We start from the raw sequence: 21877 nt of genomic DNA, 5'->3' as shown, positions 1-21877 counted from the left end.
AAGGAGGCAGAACGGAACCCTTTGTCGGCTCTAATCTCGACAAACAATCGTATATCTTGCCCGAGTCCTCCACCAAATTCTCCTTTTATTCGAAATCGCTTATCTTCTAGCCGGCCGCTAACGGCTCCTGGAAAATATATCAAATATAAGAACTTTCAAGCATGTTTTCTCATGGTGATTTTTTCTTTCTTTTTTTTTTCAGCTTAAAAAGCCCGACGATTTACAATCGAGAAAGGAGAGCGGCCGGAAGAACGAAATTAGGTCGATCGAGCATTTTCTTCCTTTTCGATGCGGTAGCTTTGCGTCAAATCGCGATCAATATCCGTTGTCTTTGCTTTCTCCCTCTCCTTTACTCTTTCTATCTCGTTTCGCGCGAACGAAAATATTTTTTTTTTTTAATATTATATTATAAATATTAGTTAGAGATACGTTGTTATATTTTTGGATGTATCTATTTGCTGTTACATTTGACGATTCATTTGTGTAAGCTTAGATGCATCGACAATGCCCGCGTAATAATATATTATTAATCTTACGATACTCGTGTGTGTGTGTGTGTGTATGATCAAAGTTTTTACAATAGTGCTTCATTTCGACCACGATTTTATCGAACTGGAACATCCTATTGTACTAATTGTTCATGCCATCTCATATAAACTTCATAGGATATAGAGTGCTATTGATATAGATATATTCTCGTGTTCATATATATATATATATATATATATTATAATGAAAATATAAAAATATCTTCGCAATAGAATAAATACATAAGGTGATATATCTCAGCGTAAAAAAAGTTATTTAACATTGCAATAATATAATTATTCGTTTTGCAATGTGCTGACCTTATACAAAAGCTCGGAGAAAAAGTGTTGAATAAGAAAAAGAGAAAGAGAGAGAGAGAGAGAGAGAAAAATAAAAAACAAACAGTTCTCTTTGAATTTTTCTCTTCCCTCTTCGCTATTTCGCACCATTATATTCCCTACTACCATGTACATAAGTATAACATATGCATATTGTGATAATAAGTACATATGTGTAGAGACAGTAGGTATATACCGGGTGTGTTGAGAGTAAGCTTCTGCAAAAGTAACAGGAAGAGAAGGAAAAGAAAAAGAAAAAGAAAAAAAAAAAAGAAATATAGAAGAAAGTAAAGGAAGAAAGAAAAAGGAAATTTCTTTGGCCGATCACGGCGCGGCCTCCAATTAACGCTTTACGCGTGTGCCGTTCAAAAGGGCCGCGCGGTGAAAAGCGCGCGATAAAACACGCTCCGTTTGCCTTTTACAACGTTTGCGCGCGTTTTGTAGACGCGGTTACAAACATCCACCAACATACGTATGTTCAACGCAAATATGTATGAATATTATATATGTATACGTATATATATGATGCTCTCTTTTTTTTTTTTTTCGAGTTCCGCCGCTATTTTTTTTCTATACGGCCACTGAATCCTCTGGAAAAAGAGCGAAAAAACTACCCTTTCATCCTTGCGCGGCCTTTCATTTTTTATATTTCCGAACCGGCTGTGGGAGAATCGAGCTTTCTCCAGCTTTGATTTTTGTAATATCAAACGTTTCGCTTATTCGTGATTCAAGTACCAGAGACGCGTCTTTGCGTTGGTTTCTAGCTTTCCTAATGATCAAAAGGTAACTGAAGGGAGTATGTATGTTTGAGATTATCCAAAGAAAAACTACTTCTTCTTCAATCTCTGACGTTATTTATATGCGAATTTTCTAATAAGTTGCATCCTGAATCGCTCGTAATATCATACCTTTTATATTGCAAGTAGAACTTAACAAAGATAAAAATTCAAATCTGTTTGAAATTCGAATGGATTCATCTGGATGAAGAAAATTTTATTTAATTACTAATTTAAAAAAAACCTATCGTCGCGTATGAATACCAATACATTCGTGCTCTCTTCGTAAGACCAAAGTAGATATAAATCTAAAAGAACAAATTAACATCTGAATTAGAGAAAAACGTTAAGTTTTTTGCATTCATTCTGTTTCCTTGTGAAAAGAACGATTTCTTAGGAGGCACCTCGTGACCTCGTGGAGCTATATTACGGGGGAAAAACAGTAGACTGCTATCTACGGTGGTATCCACGGTAGTATCCACGGTGGTATCCACGCTGAAGTATACCAACGCCGGCGACGAGGGTAAATCTGAAAACAAGAAGATACGGATAAAAGAGTTGCTTGCGCTCATCTCGCTCTAACAAGACTCAAGACTCGGGGGGGCTATTATCATAATTGTGGCCCGCCAGCAATATGGCTATGCCCACAAACCAGAATGCTCTCTTCCCTCTTCTTTCTTTCTCCGTCTCTCTTTCTCTCGTAGTCTTTCTCTTTTACCCTCATCGCCTCATCTACCTTTTCTTTTTCTCTTTCTCCTTTTTTACCCTTTTTATTTTGTACCATTTCTTTCCTTCGCCAGTTTTGCACGCATCATTTCTGATTTTTCTGCTTTTCCATCTCTTATTCCCTCTCTCTCTCTCTCTCTCTCTTTCTCTTTCCATCTTTTTTCTTGGCCTGTATTTAACGTTAATCGAAAAAAAATATAATTTTTCAAAGCGTTCTTCCAACGATTTATCAGCTCCACTGCTCACCCCAAACTGCACGTTTATTTCCTTTTAAGCTTAGCTACTTGCCTCTTCTCTTAGAATTTATTCCTCGTCTACGCTTTATCAGCGATTTATTAGCCGAGCTCGTGACCTCGATGCTCATCGATATTTATTCATTACGCCGTAGCTATTCTACCTGAGCTTCGTAAATTCATTCTCATATCGAGCTTCGAAAGTTCTTACACTACTTTACCCATCAGTCCATAAATAATTTCAAGTATCTAGGTATACCTAACTAGTGTACATTTAGACTCGTAAACATTTATACCGATGGACCGTGTCCAATAATATCTCCTTCATCATACAGCTTTCTTTTCCGCGCATCACAACAAGCGAGTGACGTGGCAGAAAATAATCGTTTCTTTTTTCATCCCATACATTCTTGTTTGTTCGGTCTTTTAGTCTTTTTTTTTATTTGTTCTCCTCTCTCTCTTCTCGTTCGTCGATCTCTTCCCTTAACGCTCTTTCGGTGCAAGATGCCAAGGGGCGTGTATGTTTGTTTAGCCTCGATGTACCCTGTTATTATGGACCGGCGCGGCGTTCATTCCTGGCCCTTCCAAATATGAAGAGCCCACGCGAGATTCGGAGAGTTCATCCTCTCTCTCTCTCTCTCTCTCTCTCTCTCTCTATTTCTCTTCTGCCCATTTATGCCCGGAATATCGAAGGTCCATCCTTCTGGCAAATCTCGAAGCGATCAGCCAAGAAATCAGCACTGTGGTCCCAACTACGTCTTCCCCTTCCTCTTTATAGATCGTGATTTAGATTCCGTCTTGCTTTAATTTATCGACGGCGATTGCGACGATTAGAGAAACAACTGCTACTCTCTGACGATGGGAGAACGTGGATTAAAACGCGTTTTTACTCTCGTTCAATAATAATTAATTAAGTTATAAAAACATTCCGTAACAACAACGACGAACAAAGTCTCGTATTAAACGAATAATTATGTAAGGGTAGTGTTATTTTATTCTTTTTTCTTCTTCTTTTTTTAATACGTCTAAATATAATATTATAATAAGAAGAAAAAAGCTTTTAGAGGGGAAAAATAATGACAGCCCATTTCTCTGGAGAGAAAAACTCTTATCCGTTTCTCCCGTGGATGCTTTGTGGGACAAACCAGGTCTCTTCTTTCCACGAACGAACGAACAATGCATCGTTGATGAAACGAACGAACGAACGAACGATGGTTCGAATGAGCTCGGTTGTTTGCACGAGCGACACGCGACGATAATAAAAGTCAGCTTGCACGCGACCACACCCTCCGACCTTTACCTTCCCACCCCTTCCTTCCATTATTTATTTAATTTAACTACTATTGTCGCGCTTTCGTTTTGCGCGATTTATTTTCTCATCTGCCTTCCCATTACCTGCATTTTTAACGTGAGAACCACCCCAACCCCTAAATGATTTACGTTTACGTTGTCAAACTTTGCTTCCGTTTTATCCGGATTTTCATTTTACTCTCAAATATATCCTTATTGTGTCCTTATATAAAGATACTTATCTTTCTCGTTTATTTTATTATTTTTTATTACTCGACATTCATATTGCTGAAAGTAACTTTATGATATAACTTATACTAAATAAATAGTACATCCTGATCAATAGATCTGAATAATCGGAAAACAAGCAAAATTACATAAGAATATACTTTCAGCCCCATAGGTAACTATGCAACTCTAACTCGTCGACTCTTGCAAAGGACTGCACTCCCAACGTTTTTTTGAGATCATTGATCTTACCATCTACGCCAACCAAAGCGATAAAACGTGTAGTAATCTGCCTTATCTACGAGAGTAAAAATAATCAAGCAATTCTTTTTACAGATACAAAAATCAATCAATGATTGTAAATTTCTACTTTTTCCATCTGATTTTCCTCAAAATTGAAAACCACCACGGGATTGTATTTTTATACGAAAACAATAGTAGATATCTGTTTACGATTAGTTGATCAGGTAGAAATTGGACGGTAAATGCAATTCCTGGCTTACCGATCGTGTTATATATTAATAACAATAATACATATATTTAAAACTAAAGGGCTGCATGATCACAATAATTTGGTAAAATTTCTTTAACAATTTCTATCAAATACATAACAATCACGTAATCCTTAAATTAAATTTGCAGAAGAAGCAATAACTTATTTTTTAATATGTCACTGTACAATTCCTTTGATCCGTGCGTATGAAATAAGCTCTACTTATTCTGTTTCTGTCGAGAACTTGGTAAGCGTCCTGCATAACAACGACAGATGGTGAACGTTCTCGTGCCAAGATCCAAACAATCTTAGCGCTGCAAACGAAAAAATGAAATTTTTGACCAATTTAACAAAAATCGATTTATAAAAGAGGAGGGATCGTTAGCCGCAATGTTGTTTCCTTGTTAAAAGGGTGCAAAGAAGTAATGAAACTTACTTGAATATTCCGTAATTTCTACAACTCCAAACGACAGCATAGTTTTTATAATCGGTTCCTAGGACCCAATAAGGAGCATCCCCCGCAAACGGTACAGATGGGAATGTTACGAGCAATTTCGATTCGTTCGGTGGTCCCTCAAATCTTGCATATCCTTCGATCGACATAGCGACGCCAGTTCTATAAGAAAATTAAAAAAATTGGAACGGGTTTTATGTACATACGTAAATTACTTGAATAATGTTACGTTCTAAGAATTGAGGACAGCGGCTTACTCACATAGAAGAAATTTGTCGATTTATTACATTCACCGTTGTGTTATCTCTGAGCGTATAATTAGCTTCTACGCATTTTCCACCAAGCTCGAACACCGAAAAATATTTTTCTATCTCGTACCACACTCCCAGATACTGTTAAATCATTTCTTATAAGTATTTTTATACGATAAGAACAAAGTACAATTATCACGGTTAACGACTTTTTTTAAATCGTCCTTATGAGTAATAAGAAATGAAGAAAAAAATATTAACTTTGATAAGAAATAATGAAGTTAGGAAAAATATTTATGATTGGAATTATCGTCCAACGCAAACTCACCTTTCCTAAATCAAAGTCGGTAAGAATTTGGACATCTGGACAACTGCCCAAAGCTGGAATTTGGGCCGATGCCATACCCACCAAAACAAGAATTATTGATAACGATAACATAGCTGTAACGGGAAAAGGGAGAAAGAATTTCAAAATTAAATGAAATTATTAGGACGATGATTGAGTAAGCTAAAATACACAAATTCTTTAAAAGCTTAGAATTTCTTTCCAAGTTTCCTTTTTCCTTTGAATCTAAATTTAGTTTTAACATTTAAAAAATCCTAATTCTTTACGTTGTACGCGATTGTAAAAAAAAAATAAATTACTATGATTTAATATCATAAAAAGTCAACATTTTCTTACCGACTAGATTGTAGCTTTGCAACAGTTGTAACGATTGTAGAGCCTTAGGTCTGTTCGCGAACTAATCTGAACTGAAACTAACCATATGTATGATAGTAACTCGCTTATTTATACGTCAATATCATTAGCGGGAATAAGTACGCACGACCGTGTAATGATAAGTGATGTCAAATTTTTTTATTTGGATTACCGACACGTTGTTATAATAAATATCTCTGATAGAGAACCCCACGTATGAGAACTAGGCTATACTTCTTAACACGTTATCTGCGAGCTACAACGACAAAAATGACTAAAATCGATTGATCGCGAATGTCAACACATTAATAATTTATACGTTTTGTCGTCAAAACAACAAGATAGATAGGTGTATGACTACAGTCACAATCAGTTGCAATATTCGAATTTAATCGAATCAATATGGACAATTATATTCTATATTTATTTACTCGTACAAAATAACTTTAGATAATTAATTTCAAATCGAGTTGACAATGATGTATACACGAATTAACGATCAATTTAAATAATACTTTATGATAAGTGTTACTGTAAATATTGCTAGAATAAACGTTTGTTCGATGGAAACCTAATTCTTTTTAAATAAAAGTTTTCATCCGACATATACATATCTGTAATAATTAGAAGTAATTATATTAAACCGATATAGGTGAATTTACAAATGTGTACTTTTACGAATATTAATCGTTATTGTAATACAAATTAATACAATGTTAAGAAATGTTATTGATTAAAACATAATACGCTGAGAATAAAAACGGTGTTATGTAAGTAAAGTACGTAACTATTTTTTCCTGTTGGGAATTATAAAAAAAGTAGTAACTTTATGTTACTTAAGGAGTGATAAATTGTATATCGTTTGTCATATCATAGTAGCTTCATTTGAGTGATGTTAAAACATAGTTAAAAAAATATAAAATAAATTGTTAAGGCTAAGGTATTGATGAAGTTTTATGAAAATGATGGAAAAAATGATATTTCCTTTTGAAAGTGAATGGTCGTTAAAATGAATTTGTGTCTAGACTCAATGAAAGAAAATAAATAAGTGACATTCGATAAATTACTGAGAGCACGTTAAAATCGTCGCATAATTTTTCATGGAAGGACAATTTCTTTATCATTTCTTATCTTGTTCCATCAGATTGGTTTTAATTAAATTTCTCTGTCACAAAAAATCATATGATTCATCAAGTACTGCACAAAACGTTAACAATGAACAAGCAAACAATACTCAATGCAATTAATTTCATTATAAGATAATAATTATCTGTGATCATGTAACAACATTGATAAATATAGTCGAGATTATAACAAAAAATCTTACTAGAAGACCAAATACAAAAAAAATTCCATCAGTTTTGTAGTAACAAATAATAAATACATATTATATATAAATATTTATTAGACTTTTAAACAGCACACTTGTACTAAAACTCGAACATCGTGTTAAGCAAATATTATAACAATGTTGACTTTTACTAGAACAAATATCTATGCTAATTTTTCAATAATATACACATATGTAATCTTTTAATGACCGCGCTATACTATTCCGTTCGACCAGTTATTTACGTAGGTGCAATAATTGTTCGAAGATTGAAAGAGAAACAAATAGACGCACGTGTACACAATGTAAAAAAAAACACATTGCTCATAATTAAAACGTTATTTACATAATTACGTTATACCTAAAACGAAAATGTCAGGCTATGAAAAGTGTAAAATGAACGAAAATTGATTATTTTTTTTACTACGGAAACAGATGTAGAAAAATTATATTTGGTATACTAATTAGTGAAAAGTGTTTCGTAAGAATAACACGTGTGCCAGAGTAAGACGAACGAACTCACCTAGTAACCTTGACCTTAAGAGGTATTCAAATAGAAAAAGAAAGATAGAGAAAGAGAAAGAAAGAGAGAGAGAGAGAGAAAAAGAAGGAGATAAAAGACACCGATCGAATGACAATAAGATAAGGAGCGTCGTTGACCCAGGCAAGAGAATTATTCGTCGTAGGACACAAGAATATGATACTTCCGATGCAACGAAGAGTTTCACAATGACTGGTCTTTCTACTCTTCCTCGTCGCAAGACGCAGTGGATGCGTCCAAAAGAGTTCTATCAGTTAGTGGGTCAATAACGGTATACATATATGTACGTCATTCCAAGTTTCAAGAGTTCCAGTCTCCGAACAAATATCTCCGATTATTTTCAATTAATTCATAAAATGAAATAGGTGAAAGAAAGAGAGTAATAGGCATAGAGATCGGTAACTTTTTGTTGGATCGTTGACCGAGTAAATAATCTTCTCTGCTTACGCACTCTGTCTCATTATATAAGTTAATCTTTTTAATCTTATTTTAGAATATACTCACTTCAATGTATTTTATAATCTTGAAAAAAATGTTTCATCGGTAGATAATGTAAAAAGTATTTGCTTTGTAATTGTCTTTAGTATTTACTTAACTAACATAAAAGAAGTTTATAATCAAGGCTTTCTTGTTTTTTTTTTTTCATTCTTTAACGATAAATAATAAGAGTTATGAAGCGATCTAATGCATCACGTTCTATGTATAAAGTGATTCAAAAAGTGTTTCACGTTTTTTATATATAGAATACCTCTTATATATATAGAATATCTTTAGATTCAGTTCTTATATTAAATCGTATTGATATTATGACGCGTGCGTGTTCTTATACGAAATCAATTTACTTAATAATAAAAATCTATAAGCATTTGATATTCTATTTGAGTAACCTTGTATAAGTGTCAAGTCTTATCGGATTGAAAAAAAAAATAAAATATTTCAATAAGAATTTTCGTACGTAAAACCTGTTTTCGAACATTCCAGATATTTCTAATCATTTGAAAGATCTCTTATTTCTATGGAGGATTAGAGAAAAGAAATATAAAACATCTCTACGGTGTATTTTTGAGAAAACATTTTTATATAACAATTTATTCGACTTGATTTTTATCTTTTTTTTGTTTTTCTTACATTTATAAACGTTCCTTGAGTTTAACTTACCTAACTTTTCGACGCTTAATCGATCGATTACCTATATAATAAATAACGATGTTGATTAACGAGACGAGACCGACGCCCTTTTGTTCCTATATTTTCTTCGAGAGAAAAATTATATCGTGCCAGATCAAAAGATCAAAAATCGATGCCGTATCGTAAAAAATAATTCGTAATTTTATCATTTCTACTCTTCCCGTAAAGAAGATTAACAAAATCGATGGGACTATTTACGAGCTCGTCTTTTATGATTCCTTCGGTATTTCCAGAATTTCTTCTTTCTTTTTTAATTTGTCATCGAATTTTTTCAAATTCGATTTCTTTTCCAAATCCTCCAAGCCCTTTGTCGGCTTTTCGACTAACTTATCATCCTTTTTTGCAAACTCCGCGACTTTGAGAATTCTTTGCGGCACGGTTTCTACCCTTTGCGGTATTTTCTCCTCGACGATCGATTCTTCTACGTGTCGGACTGGTTTGGTAGCCGAGTCCTCGGACAAAAGCGATACGTTTCGCGCGTGCTCATCAGTTGTCTCGGATTCTTCCTTTTCCGCATTGACTGCAGTGCTATCCTGAATGGTAACCGTACTCGCTGCTTGATAAACGCAATCATCTTGATTCGTCTTCACGAAAAATGCTTTGGAAATTTTGTATTTGTCCAAAACGCCATAAGCCTAAAACAAGTATATATCCTTTGTATTTACTCTGATCGAACACCTAATGCGTATCGTAGAACAATTTTTATTAGTTTTTAGAAAGGGAGGAGTACCTTTTGAAGTATCGATCCAGGTGCGATTCTGTCTCTGGTCATTACCCAAGCATTTTGGGCATTGATCGGACCAATACCGGAACAGCTCCACAACACTGCATAGTTATCATAATCAGTTTCTAACACTGAATAATGCGTCTCTGGAGTTAGAGGTAAAGCCGTATATTTCACGTGCAATTTCCCTTCCTCTGCCTTTGATGCTGCCTGTTTGATTTCACCTTCCAATATTCTCTTGATTCCGGTACTATATAAGTAAATAATGATGATATTTATCCAATCTCCGAAACTCTTTAAACAAATTACTCTTACATTCTGCTCGTAACTTCGTTGCTCACGCGAAGCTTGCCATCAGGACCTTTTGTGTAATTCGACATGACGCAACGTGAAACCACTTCGGCGAGTTGGAAGTACCTTTCCGCTTCGTACCAAGTGCCCAAAAACTATAACAATACGATATAATCGTTAAAATCTGTTTAATATTCGATTATTTTTTGTAAGGTAACACAACAAGGATATATGTGAACAAATGCAACTTCGAATTAGAATGCAAAATAAATATTGTTCAACTTACCCTGTTCATGTCAAAGTTCGCCATTGGGACGTACTCTGGACACCAACCCAGAGTAGGTATCTGGGCACTGGTCATAGCCAGAGTCGTTGTAAGAATCAAAAGCACCTTACCGTACATGTTGTTCTCGGTATCTGCCTTGAAATCCGTACGATGCTTCTTCTTTATATACATTAAGGAGGTAGAAGGTAGAATGCAAGTGCGTTGACCGGGCATCAATAGGCCCCCCTCTTCTTTACGCTTACCAACGTATTGACGTTAGTTCTTACGGTACTCTTCACGAGAAACTCTGACCAGTCAACGATAGGAGAGAATCGAAGAGACGAAGGTTGGTCAATGACGTCGATGCGGACCTCTTGCCAATAAATATTAGCTAGGTACCACGATGCCTACACACTCCCGGCGAAAAACAACAAGCTCCATTATGCAATTTCTCCGGCAACGGTACTTTTCAGAATCACGCTTCTCATCMCCTCGACTCGATTTCATGAATTTCTATTTTCCAACGGTTCCGAGCCAATATCCGTTCGATCGAGAGTAGAATCTCCAAGGTGTTCCATAAGTAGACTGTCCAGGCCATTGGCCGGAGTTATCGACCAACAACAAGACTGCCAATTGCCAAAGACGCGTCTGACATGTTTCAAAAGTAAGTTGCTTTACCCGTTCCAATCTACTGATTAAGGAAAGTGATTTTATTCTAATTCCATTCAGATTAAATTGATCCATTAATTCCTTATTACCGTCACGGTAGTAAAAGGAAGGAGTTAACTATAACAAAAATACGAGTTGATTGTTAAACAAAAACCGATGTCACTGACGAAATCAATAGATCTTTATTTTATTGAAGTTCATTGTCAAAGAAATGATCGATTATATTTAATAATTAATTTGATTAATTTTCTTCAATGATAAAAAAAAAGATATGAAGACGTTTTGCTCGACGATTGACAGCAATAACAGGTTTGCGTTGACGTTGCCAAGGGTCATTTAAAGGATCATCGAAAAGAGAAAGCGTGCCTATCGAATCGGATGTCGTTTAACGCATAAGCCCGAAGGTATGACTCGACACGCGATACAGAATGCAGAATTATAGCGCGAAGCGTGCGTTCAATAAGGCCTTATTCTTCCTGCAACTATTCACGAAGCCGGTTTCAATAACCTCGACCTTACATGCTCCATGGATATTTACGTTCACGAAGAAAACTGGTAGGTGGCAGGAGTCTAACCGATCTCCGGGGAGCCTACAAAACGAGAAAACCTGCATCTTATTTATCATCCCATAATTATGCAATCGACGCAGCCACCAACGAAATACTTTCAAACGCCTTTACGTAGGTTGGACGACTGGAACGTAGCCCAATCGATAACGGGTTTCGTTTTTCTCTTTTCTTTTTTTTCGAAAGTCCAAGACTCTTTGAACCGTTAGTTTAACATCGTTGGCTTCTTCCCTTTCCTTTACTTTACTTTACTTATCTTTCACTCCGTTTAGAATTTTTATTCGGCAACCAATGTATTTTGTGTTTTTGGAAATAAAAATGATTATAATATCAGGAATATCAAGTAAAAGGATTGTCAAGAAAGTAAAAACGCATAAAGAAAAAGAAATAACGAATTCTTTTGCTCGCTTCTGTTTTATCTGTTCATTTTTACATACTTTTCCCTTTTTCGAAATTAATTTATTTCATCGTAAAGACTATGAACACTAAAAAAGCACGCAGAGGACGCTCACCGCTCGGAAAATACTTAACAACTATGAAACTTTGCTCAGATTACCCGTGAATGACGTTAAAAGTACTGATCTTCTCTTCTTTGTTGTTTTGTTTTCAGGACGGATTCGATACTACATAACAACGATAATAAAATCACGATCGTTTAGAACGATTACACGTTTCTTCTTGGAATTCGCAGCAAAAAATCTCTAAAATATTGACTTCGAACGTTTTATGTTGAACAAAAAGAAAAAAAAAAAGTAAAATTAACGAAGGAAAGACGCTTTGAAAGTAAATATTTCTACGCATATAAAACGACAATACATTCGTTGGCTCTTAGGGAATATCTGAGCACCCAGCTTCGTGAATATGCGTGTATAATATACACACATATAAAATAAGCATAATTAATTAAACGTTAAAATAATGTTGATTGCGTAACCCTAGTCCGTCTACTACTCGAAAATGATGGAAAAATTGAAGGATGATCAGGCAGGGTAGGTTCGTGGATCAGAAAGTGAGGGATGAGGATGAGGGTGAGAAAAATTAGCTGCTTATTTTATTCGAGGCGACTCTTTTTCTCTCTCTTTCCCTATTATACATTTTGTTCATCTGAAACAGACGTGTCCCGAGCAGTCGCACGCTACAGAATAATTATATCTTTATTCTTATTATCATTTAGTATCACATTGCGTTAATTCGCGTTTTGTGCTGGCCATTCGCGTACGCTTGATGATTCAATGAGAGCTCATGCACCACCCTTCTAACCTCCCTCCAATATTTCGTTCCTCTCTCGTCCCATTCTACTCCTCGTTGCTTCCAAGAGTCTACAAACATATCAATACGAATAACGAGAAAATGGTGAAAAGAAAAGGAAACAGCCTTCATTTTCTTTTATTTTCTTTCTATTTCACCTCGAGTGATCTCGGTTAACAGAACAAAGAGAAACTAGGATTACGGACTAGTGTGTTCCCAAACATCTCCTTCCTTTTCTTTCGCGTATGTCTGCCCATGTGTCTGCTGTGTCTTCGTTCATTCTACTCTATTCAACATTAACCGCGAATATTTTGTTATAAAGGTTTTCATGCAGTAATCTACATTTTATTTCAATTCAATTCGTTTCTGGGGAGATCATTTTATTGATTATTATTTTATTATTATTATTAATTGCGCGTATATCATTATTTTCTTTTTTTCATTTATTAGAAATTTATCAATTTTAAAGTTGTTCCTTGTCGTCGTTTTGGTCATTGATATAGAAATCATTTCTTATATGGTTTACAATCCTATCTTTGGCGTTGATATGTATATAAGATCATTAAAATTTTGTCTTTTTGGCGACAAAGACGATCGAGGAGTTTGTTTTTACGCAGAAAAATTGATGCTATCTTTGTCATTTATTGAAAAAAAGAAATTCACAGAATCTCTTTTAATGAAAATCCTTTGTTAATTCTTCGTCAGACGAGAAAGTGGGAGAGAAAGAGCAAATAGGTACATAATTCCTTGCACAATTACCGATGATCACCGAGGTGCTTGTCGGGGAAAGTCCGAAGAGCCAAAGAGAGGTCGGAGGCCTTTTCTTTAAGGCATCTTAGGTCAGAGAAATAGATCTACTCAGAGGAAAAAGAAAGAACATTTTATGACGTCCTGCGCCAATAAAGAATAAAAACAAAGAAGAAGAAGACAAAGAAAAAGAAGAAGAAGAAGACAAAAATTAAAGAAGAAGGTGAAAGAAATCTAATAAAGAAAAAAGGAAAAAAAAAAAGAAAAAAAAATAAGCTATTATTTACAACGACAAGAACTAGACATAATAACGAAAAAATTATTAAATTAATCCGAGTGATGATTAAAATCTTCTCTACGGTTAATTAAGAATCACCATCATCAATATTATCATTCATCGCTATTTAAAATCATTTTCTTTGTGATATTTCATTATTTTATAAGCGAGCTCTCGTGTAATCGTCTTGATTGAATTTTTTTAAACGCGTAACTTGTCTTAAGCCTATGAACACATGAAATCACTGCCCGATCGACCGATTTGGACCCATCTGACGCAAGGCACTCCAGGTCGCTGAGATATTACGACGATCGTTACTAGAGATGACAGAGGGAAAGGGATTGGTATTTATGAGTAGGAGGAGGAGGAGCAAGAGAAGGGTTGTTGAGAAATATATTATAGAAGAAAGCAATAAAGAAAGAAAGAAGGGAATGGAAATTGGGATAGTGGAAGAGATAACTAGAGCATATTATTCTGACTGGTAGCTTTTTTTGTACCCATCTGCCCCTCCGTATCTATATTTATGTTACGCATCCTCATTAAACGATCGTCGAAAATCTCAATATGCGACACTCGAACGTATTTCGGTTCGGTTTTTTTACGAGCTAGTTTGTTCTGAGACGATTGCCGGGCAGGATATACCTAATATCTACCTAAGACAGAAATCGGTGGAAAATCGGTTGGTCCCTTTACAAAATGTAAAATAAATAATAATGATAGTCCGCGTTAACTTACGGCCCTTTTTCTTTTCCTATTTAACATTATGTACAAAAAAAGAAAAAAAAAAAACACATGAGAGGAGATATTTTTGCGATCGTTTCGAGCGCTAAGGTAGACGAGAGACGTCTCCCCGTCTCTCGCGTTGACTGTCGCACACTTAAACGATTTATTTATACATTATTATCATTATTCTCATCATTATTATTATCATTATTATTATTATTATTATTATTATTATTATTATTATTATTATTAATATTATTTATCCTTTTTTTCTTTCTTTCTTTCTTTCTTTCTTTCCTTCCTTCCTAATTAAAGATCGAAACGTAGCCTTCTCCGATTCTTTCTTCTGATTTTCCAAATTGTTTTCTATTTCTTTCACTCGATATTATTATTCTATTCGGCAACTCGAGTTTATATCGAAGCCCGATATATCTCGAAAGAAAATTGCCAACAATTCCTTATTTGTAATACACAGTTTCTACGATTATCACTTCTTTGTTCTTGAACAATCTAAAAACGAAGAAAGATCCACGAAAACGAAGACCCTGTTTTCTGAATATTTTCTATTAATTATTTTTATCGGAAAGGCTCTTTTCCAATGCTTCGTGCCGCGTCTTCGCGAAAATCGGCTTATAAAAGTGTCGAAAAAATATTTCATTTATTATCGCAAAGGAACGTTTAGTTCGCGAAGAGACGGCACTTGCAGGCGATTGTCCGCGTTTACCAAACTTGCAGCTTGGTACCAGAGATCACAGCTAGATATGCTGAGAGATTGAGATTGGTAATAACGCATTAATCCAAGATTCCAGATCACAGAGATTTCTTTTTTTAGATATCAAAGAAGAACGATGGAATTGTTTAATAAAAAGATCTAATTATGCATAACTTCGATATCCACGATGGTGATAAATCCAAGATGTATTCAGAGGTATTTGAAAAATATCTGATCTGGACATTGAAAACGATATGTTCGATTTTAATTGTAAGAAAATAAAAATGACCAAAAAAGGTCAAGGAAAGAGTCTTAGTCCGATGAATGAATCTATTCAAGAACGTTCGCAATCGTGTAGATTTTTACTTAATAATAAATTATTATGCGGCCCTGACAGATGCCTTATGAGTTCTTGTAAATTTTCAAAGTGGAGCGAACAGAAGCAACACGTAAACGTATTATCCGGTGCGGCTATTACACTTCTGTGAACGGAACAGAGATGTTTAAGCAGATGAGCTTTCTGCTTGAACATGGCGACGCAGAGTCGACAGGCAAATGGTTTTTCGCCTGTGTGTACTCGAAGATGAGTCTTCAAGTTCCAGGACATGCCGAACTGTTTACCGCAATAGGTACATCGATATTCTCGTACAGGGGTCGACTTTGGTGGATCCTCCGTAGCAGGTGGTGGGGGTGCCCGAGCTGGAGGTAGAGTCCAAGCAGCCCAAGGTGCTTCTAGTACAGCTGTCGAGGCTGGGTCGGCACTTGGTGGTCTTTGCGATGCCCCTGGTGGCGTTATCGATCTGTCCTGCTGCAAATCACCATTTTTAAATAACACTTTGTCCATGTTTCTTATGACTCTCCTCTAGAGAAAAGAATTTATTCATTACAAAAGAATAATAAGACTTACCAGATACGGCGGCGCTGATAGACTCAAAGGATGCGGGGCTTGTAACCTCCTCGGTGTCTCGAAATTGGGATTAAAAGGTACGAAGGCTGGATTCTGCGCTGGCGCGTTGTGAAAACCTGGTCTACGTTTTCGATGAGGCGTTACTACGTACGCCTCAGCCGGTGTGATCGGTAATTCTTCGGGTTTTCGTTTGCCAGGATCCAAGCCTAACGCCAATCTGGCCGCCATTTGCCTCGACCTCTCTTCGGCTTCGTCCAAAGACTCTCGCCGTTCGAGTAATTGCTTTTCTGGTCTAGACACGTCGTCAAAAAGTTTCCTTAATCTTCCATACAATTTGATCGTGTCTTAGTTAGCGTAACTCTTATAAAGGGAGAAAGATATTTACCTATGTACTATGTCATGAGAACTCTCGCTCATCGTTGACGCTCCGGAATTTAAACTGAGGTTTACGGGATCCGAACTATCCCTCCTTCTAGGCGGTTCTATGCTACCTTCTCTTGTTTCCATGAGCAAGCCCTCACCTTCGACACCTTCCACGTCTACTTCAGGCTCCTCTTCGTAGTCCTCGGTTTTAATCAGTACCGAACAACAATCAGCAGGATTACTCGTTTGTCTGAAACGTAGAAAAGTTTTGATAACGTCCCGGAACAGGGACGTTCTATCACGATCAACGTCTATCATCATCGACAAATTTAACTTACCTGCTGTCGTATTTCGATTCGTAACTAGAACTTTCTTGATCCTCAGAGGGTTGAGGAGTAGGTATCATTTCAGGATCGGAATTACTAGAGGTCTGAGATTGGTTGGGCCCGAAGAGTTCCGACTTGATTTGAAGTAGTTCGAAGAGTTCTCTCAATGGCGTAAGCTCTGTCGACTGAAATGGATTACGTCAATGGATTAATCAAAGCTCATTTTTTTCAGATATTCACATTTATTAAAGATATTCTAAGAGAATTCGGAATTTGAAAGATTCTAAGAGATTCTAGGTTAACGGCTGAGTTTCAAAATTGTTAGTATTTATAAATGTTGATATTTGGTCTATTGTTAGGATCCATACAAAAAATATATAAAGATTACATTATGGTACACTACATCAGAAGGATTATAAAATATTAATTGCATTATCTTGCTTTGTGCAATAGATAAAATTGTAAATTGTCTATATTGTATTAAAATATTATTATCATCATCCTTACGGGTATAAGAGCCTCTCCGTTATAAAGAAATTCGACAAGATGGTTTAGCTGAGTCTTCCTGACTCCAGCAAGATGGACCACGTGGTCCAGGGCGGGATTACGTAACAGACTAGCCAAAAGCGGACTGGCTGCTGCTAAAACGACACGGTGTGCCCTGACAACGGAACCATCGTCGCAAGCCAGTGTCACGTCTACATGACGGTCTCCGCTGTACCAGGCCGCGACCTCTGCGGCCAAGGTTGCTGGATGCTTCCCATAATGCAATGTTAGAAGACCATCCGTATTCATCGCCTGGAAAAAAAAAAAAAAAGAAATGAAGTCTTGTAATATCGTGTCATCGCCGATTAACCGTGATTGCAAATTATCGGACGGTTTTTATTATCTGTACGATAACCTGGCTCAACATTTGTTAGAGATTATGAGAAACATTATTGTTAGATGAACGCTTGCCCATAGATAGATGCTCATAAAAAAATCTGTCTGGTATTCGTGATAGCGCAATTAGCACGACACAAACGAGCCAAATGATTAATGAATTACGTGTCATGTATCGTTAGAAATCCCTCTCTATCTATCTCTCTTTCTCTCTCTCTAAATTTCCTGCTTGCATCGAAATGTCTAGCACGCAAAGTTATCGCTTTTACAATCGGTTTCTATAGATTGAAGATAAATACTAATTGCACTTAATTAACGATCTTTTTCAATTCCGAGCGCGTTTGACAATCGATCTGATCTACGACGAAGATAATATAAGTACGTATAAATACCCTATTTAAAAATCCAATCGAGGAAAGTAAAAAAAGAGATGAAAATCTTGGTCGTCATTGGTATCATGTTTTGCAAAGAAAATATTAGCAATTCCGATGGATTCTTCTTGGATTCTCAAAAGAATCTAGCGTTATCCTTACGAAGAAAGTTGATTTACACACAAACCATAATCTCTCTCTCTCTCTCTCTCTCTTTCTCTCTCTCTCTTGTTGCCTTTCTTTTGGCGAATCCAAAACGGTAGATGTCTCCTGTTCAAGGATATTCGTTGCAGCAATCTAGTCTAGGATGATTCAAGATGACTAACATGAGAGGGGGAAAAAAAAAAGAAAGGAAGGGAAAGAAAGGATCGGAGATAAGAAAGAGACGATACGACACGGCGACATTGCATAGCCATTCGCATACGTAATGTCTCGACAAGCGGTTACTAAGAAAATCGCTGAATAAGGAAATGATTGGTCGGCCGGCGCTGCTGTTTGACTCGTTGCCTGTTTGCTAGCGGTGTAGGCTAGCGCAGCCCGAAGTTCAGGGTCAATTGCAACCCGACCGGCTGGATTACGAGCGTGCGCACGAGCGTGCGCACGCGCGTGCATTCAAGACCGTTGCGTTCTTCTCTCTTCTTCCATTTGGGCCTTGAAGACTCACCGGGCGGGGTCTCGTGTCCGTATCGCTACTTGGTGGGGTTGGTAGCTCGCCACTTTTACCGGCCCAAGGTGTTTCTTTCCCTGCAGGTGCTGCTACCAAGCGGTAGTTCGGTATCGTTCGATCGATACGACTCTTTCCTTCTATCTCGCTCCCACTCTTCAACTATAAAGCGTTTTCGTGCCACATGTTCTAACACTGCGTCGGTAACGATCGATCGAGCACACCTTTTACCGTCCCGGAGTCTCTACCTTGACGATCAATGGCAAATACTCTTCTTGCTGTGAGATATACGAAAGGAAAAGTTCTTATTTTTTTTTTTTTTTTTTATACTTGTGTAATCTCTCTCTCTCTCTCTCTCTCTCTTTATGTTGCTCGTATAAATTACAATTATCATATGTTGATTTTTTTCGAATAGAACGAAGACTTACTTTGCATATATATTTAACTCATTATCATATATCTAATTCATTTATATTCTTTTAATTTAGACGTTGGGAACGCATTATTTAAAAAGTTTATGTAATTTGGCAAACATTAACGTTGCAATAGGAACCTTGTAAGGAATAACGAGAGCGAAAACGTATGACAATGAAGAGATTCGAGAGGTCAGAAGAGAGAAGATAAGCAGAGAAGAGAAAGTAGTCGGTGTAAATTTGTGAATTCCCTCGTCTCGAATTCACTGTCCCTATTTACAATTTTGAGAGCTTATCACATTTTCCTTATTAAATCGTTTGAATTTATTATCTTTTCTTCTAATGGCATCTCAATGGGTAATTTCATCAATGATATTGGAAAAACAATTAACGTTTCTTTTTTTTTTTGTAATTTAAGCATTATTTTTATTAACGTTTAAGATTTAGAAATAATAGAAATCTAAAAAGAATTAACAACAATAAAATAAAGCAACAAACAGAAAAATCTGATCGTATAAGAAATAACAGAAACTTTTAAATCGTCCAAAAATGTAATGTAAACATTACAAAATCTAATCAAATGATTGATCAAAGTCCATTATGTTGATTGTTAAAAGAGAGATAGAAAAAGTAGAGTGTACACTGTACATACGTGCATACATTGACACGTCCGCGCACACGCACAAACTTACGTGCGCAATGTGATGAGTACCATGTATAAGCGAGCATTATAATCTTCTATTCGGATGGCGGACGTTACGATCTACCATTGAATCGAACAATAGCGAAACTGGGTTACGCAAATGTCGAGGCTGAAAATTAAAGTGCGAGGCATGCAAGGGCGGAAGGATTGTCGAGGGAAGGAAGAGCGTCCGGAGATGAAACACAAGTTGTTATAAAATATAAAAAGGAAATTTCCAAGTGCCGATGTGTCCTCGCTGAAAATGTAATTATCCCCACCTATTTTCTCCCCAATTTCCTCTTTCACTTCTCTCAACGATTCCTTCCAAACGGGAAAATTCATTCGATCGAAAACGTTATATAATCGCATTTTATTATTAATCGCAAATCGATAAATTTCAAGTAATATTCTTCGATCGAGAATACGATTTTAATTCATAACGGATATGCTTCCTGCTACATTTTTTTTCAAATCGTTCGCACAAATATTTGACGAATGGAGAGCTAAAGGATAGTAGATATTTCAAAAATATACATATAATAAATAAATTTGTCTAATTGGATGAGAGAGAGAGAGAGAGAGATAAACGATCGTATAATGAAATATTTATTACAGAGAAAAAGTAGCTTCGAAAGAAGAGATCTTAAACGATATATTATTATATCTCGATCGAATCGATTGGAACGAACGAGGAAGATTCGGTTTCGACAATGATACAAATTTTTGTTTACGATCGAGGAGAATGACTGGAGTAGGTTGCGCGCGTTCGTCGTGAAAGAGAACACAAATCGTGACGGTGCTGATTAAGGCGAGGCGGTTCGAGTGCGCGCACGAGCGCGAACCACCACCACAACCACCACGGATTGAGCAACCACGGAGAGACTGAGGGAAAGAGAGAGGCCCAGAAAAACCTAGAGAGAGAGAGAGAGAGAGAACTCGTTACCGGGGCTGGTAATGGGGCCCGGCCGTTTCCGCTCCATTTTTTGTGGGCCCAATTACGTTTCGCCAGTCCGAATAGGCGCGCGTTTCGCGGTCTCTCTTCGTCGAATGAGATCGCTCCTACTTCCTTCTCCTCTCTTTCCCCGCAATCCATCCTCCACCTCCTCCTTCATCACAAAAAGTGCGTCGTACGAATGCGTTTCGTGATTCGATTTGTGCTTTACCGCAAGCAAAAGAAAGGGCTTCTTCTCTGCCATAAGAAGCAAAAAATGAGATGGATCCTTCGACCGCGAAAAGGAAGAAAATCGGTTCGCTTCATGTAAGATGAAAGCGTCCCTTATCACAGCTTTTATTCCTTCCTAGCAATGGGATTAATCTTTGGTAAATTTCGAGCGATAATAAGCGAAGGAGGATTTTATTCGCTTTCGAGTTTCTTTTGCGGAAATGAAAAAGCAGCAGCGTGCTGCCTAACCAAAGGGGCACACAGGGTTGTGACACCGAGCGAAATCAGTGACTCACACCTTTCCTTGATTTCGAATCACCATTTTCCACCTGGTCTCTCACGCTCTCCCTTTCGCGACCGCTCCGTCGACTGTGACGTATGCTCTCTCTCTCTCTCTCTCTCTCTCCCCCCCCCTTCTTCCTCCTACACTTTTTTCCGTTTCAAAATCTCATTTCTCTTGCAATTCTCTCGGTAGTCGCAGAAATAAAATAAGATCCTATAGAAACGGAAGGATAACAGCGAATCCGTCGAAACGAGTCTAATCGGTATAGTTATGAAAGAAATAATGCACGGTTACCGCCGTTCGTGCGCTCGCGCGCTCACGATTGTGCAAAGAGGAAGCGGAATCCATTTACGATCGGCCCACGATTTATCTCTCTTCGTTCTAGTGTCGCTTATACTTTCATGTAATCGAACTTATAATCGATATTACGTTGCTTGACTTACGTGCGAGAAACGTCTCAACGCAAAGTCGACATTCCTTCCAAGTATTTCATCTACATACGTTTATTTATTATATATATATATAT

At 36.7% G+C, this 21877-nt stretch overlaps 2 protein-coding genes across 2 annotated transcripts in view; both read right to left on the bottom strand.

Moving 5' to 3' along the window:
* Positions 1 to 4605: 4605 nt before the first annotated feature.
* Positions 4606 to 10617, bottom strand: LOC106785667. The gene is made up of 8 exons (XM_014746308.1): positions 10378 to 10617; positions 10116 to 10246; positions 9807 to 10050; positions 9288 to 9711; positions 5646 to 5758; positions 5328 to 5458; positions 5049 to 5228; positions 4606 to 4926 (listed from the first exon to the last, which is right to left on the bottom strand). Exons 1-8 carry the CDS (start codon positions 10588 to 10590, stop codon positions 4782 to 4784), a joined length of 1581 nt encoding a protein of 526 aa, XP_014601794.1. The 5' UTR covers positions 10591 to 10617; the 3' UTR covers positions 4606 to 4781.
* A 4202-nt stretch (positions 10618 to 14819) lies between these two features.
* The window catches only part of LOC106785721 (transcription factor Ken 2), a 26258-nt gene continuing 19200 nt past the window's right edge, over positions 14820 to 21877 (bottom strand). Inside the window, exons 2-6 of the mRNA XM_014746406.1 lie at positions 17402 to 17692; positions 16907 to 17079; positions 16591 to 16818; positions 16206 to 16497; positions 14820 to 16106 (exon numbers count right to left, since the gene is read on the bottom strand). Of these exons, the coding sequence (XP_014601892.1) occupies positions 15633 to 16106; positions 16206 to 16497; positions 16591 to 16818; positions 16907 to 17079; positions 17402 to 17692 (1458 nt within the window). The 3' untranslated portion in view covers positions 14820 to 15632. The remainder of the gene's footprint in view (positions 16107 to 16205; positions 16498 to 16590; positions 16819 to 16906; positions 17080 to 17401; positions 17693 to 21877) is intronic.

Source organism: Polistes canadensis, unplaced genomic scaffold (assembly GCF_001313835.1).
Source record: "Polistes canadensis isolate GaletaPanama2010 unplaced genomic scaffold, ASM131383v1 scaffold_55, whole genome shotgun sequence".
NCBI classification, from domain to species: Eukaryota; Metazoa; Arthropoda; class Insecta; order Hymenoptera; family Vespidae; genus Polistes; species Polistes canadensis.
This window is presented reverse-complemented; position numbering and strand designations above follow the sequence as displayed.

Excerpts from the sequence above, each read along its gene's own strand:
- LOC106785667 (XM_014746308.1), bottom strand. The coding sequence starts at position 10,590 with ATGCCCGGTCAACGCACTTGCATTCTACCTTCTACCTCCTTAATGTAT. Across the intron at positions 10,051-10,115 it reads AACGAAGTTACGAGCAGAAT|TACCGGAATCAAGAGAATAT; the intron begins GTAAGAGTAATT and ends TTACTTATATAG. Across the intron at positions 9,712-9,806 it reads CTGGATCGATACTTCAAAAG|GCTTATGGCGTTTTGGACAA; the intron begins GTACTCCTCCCT and ends TACTTGTTTTAG.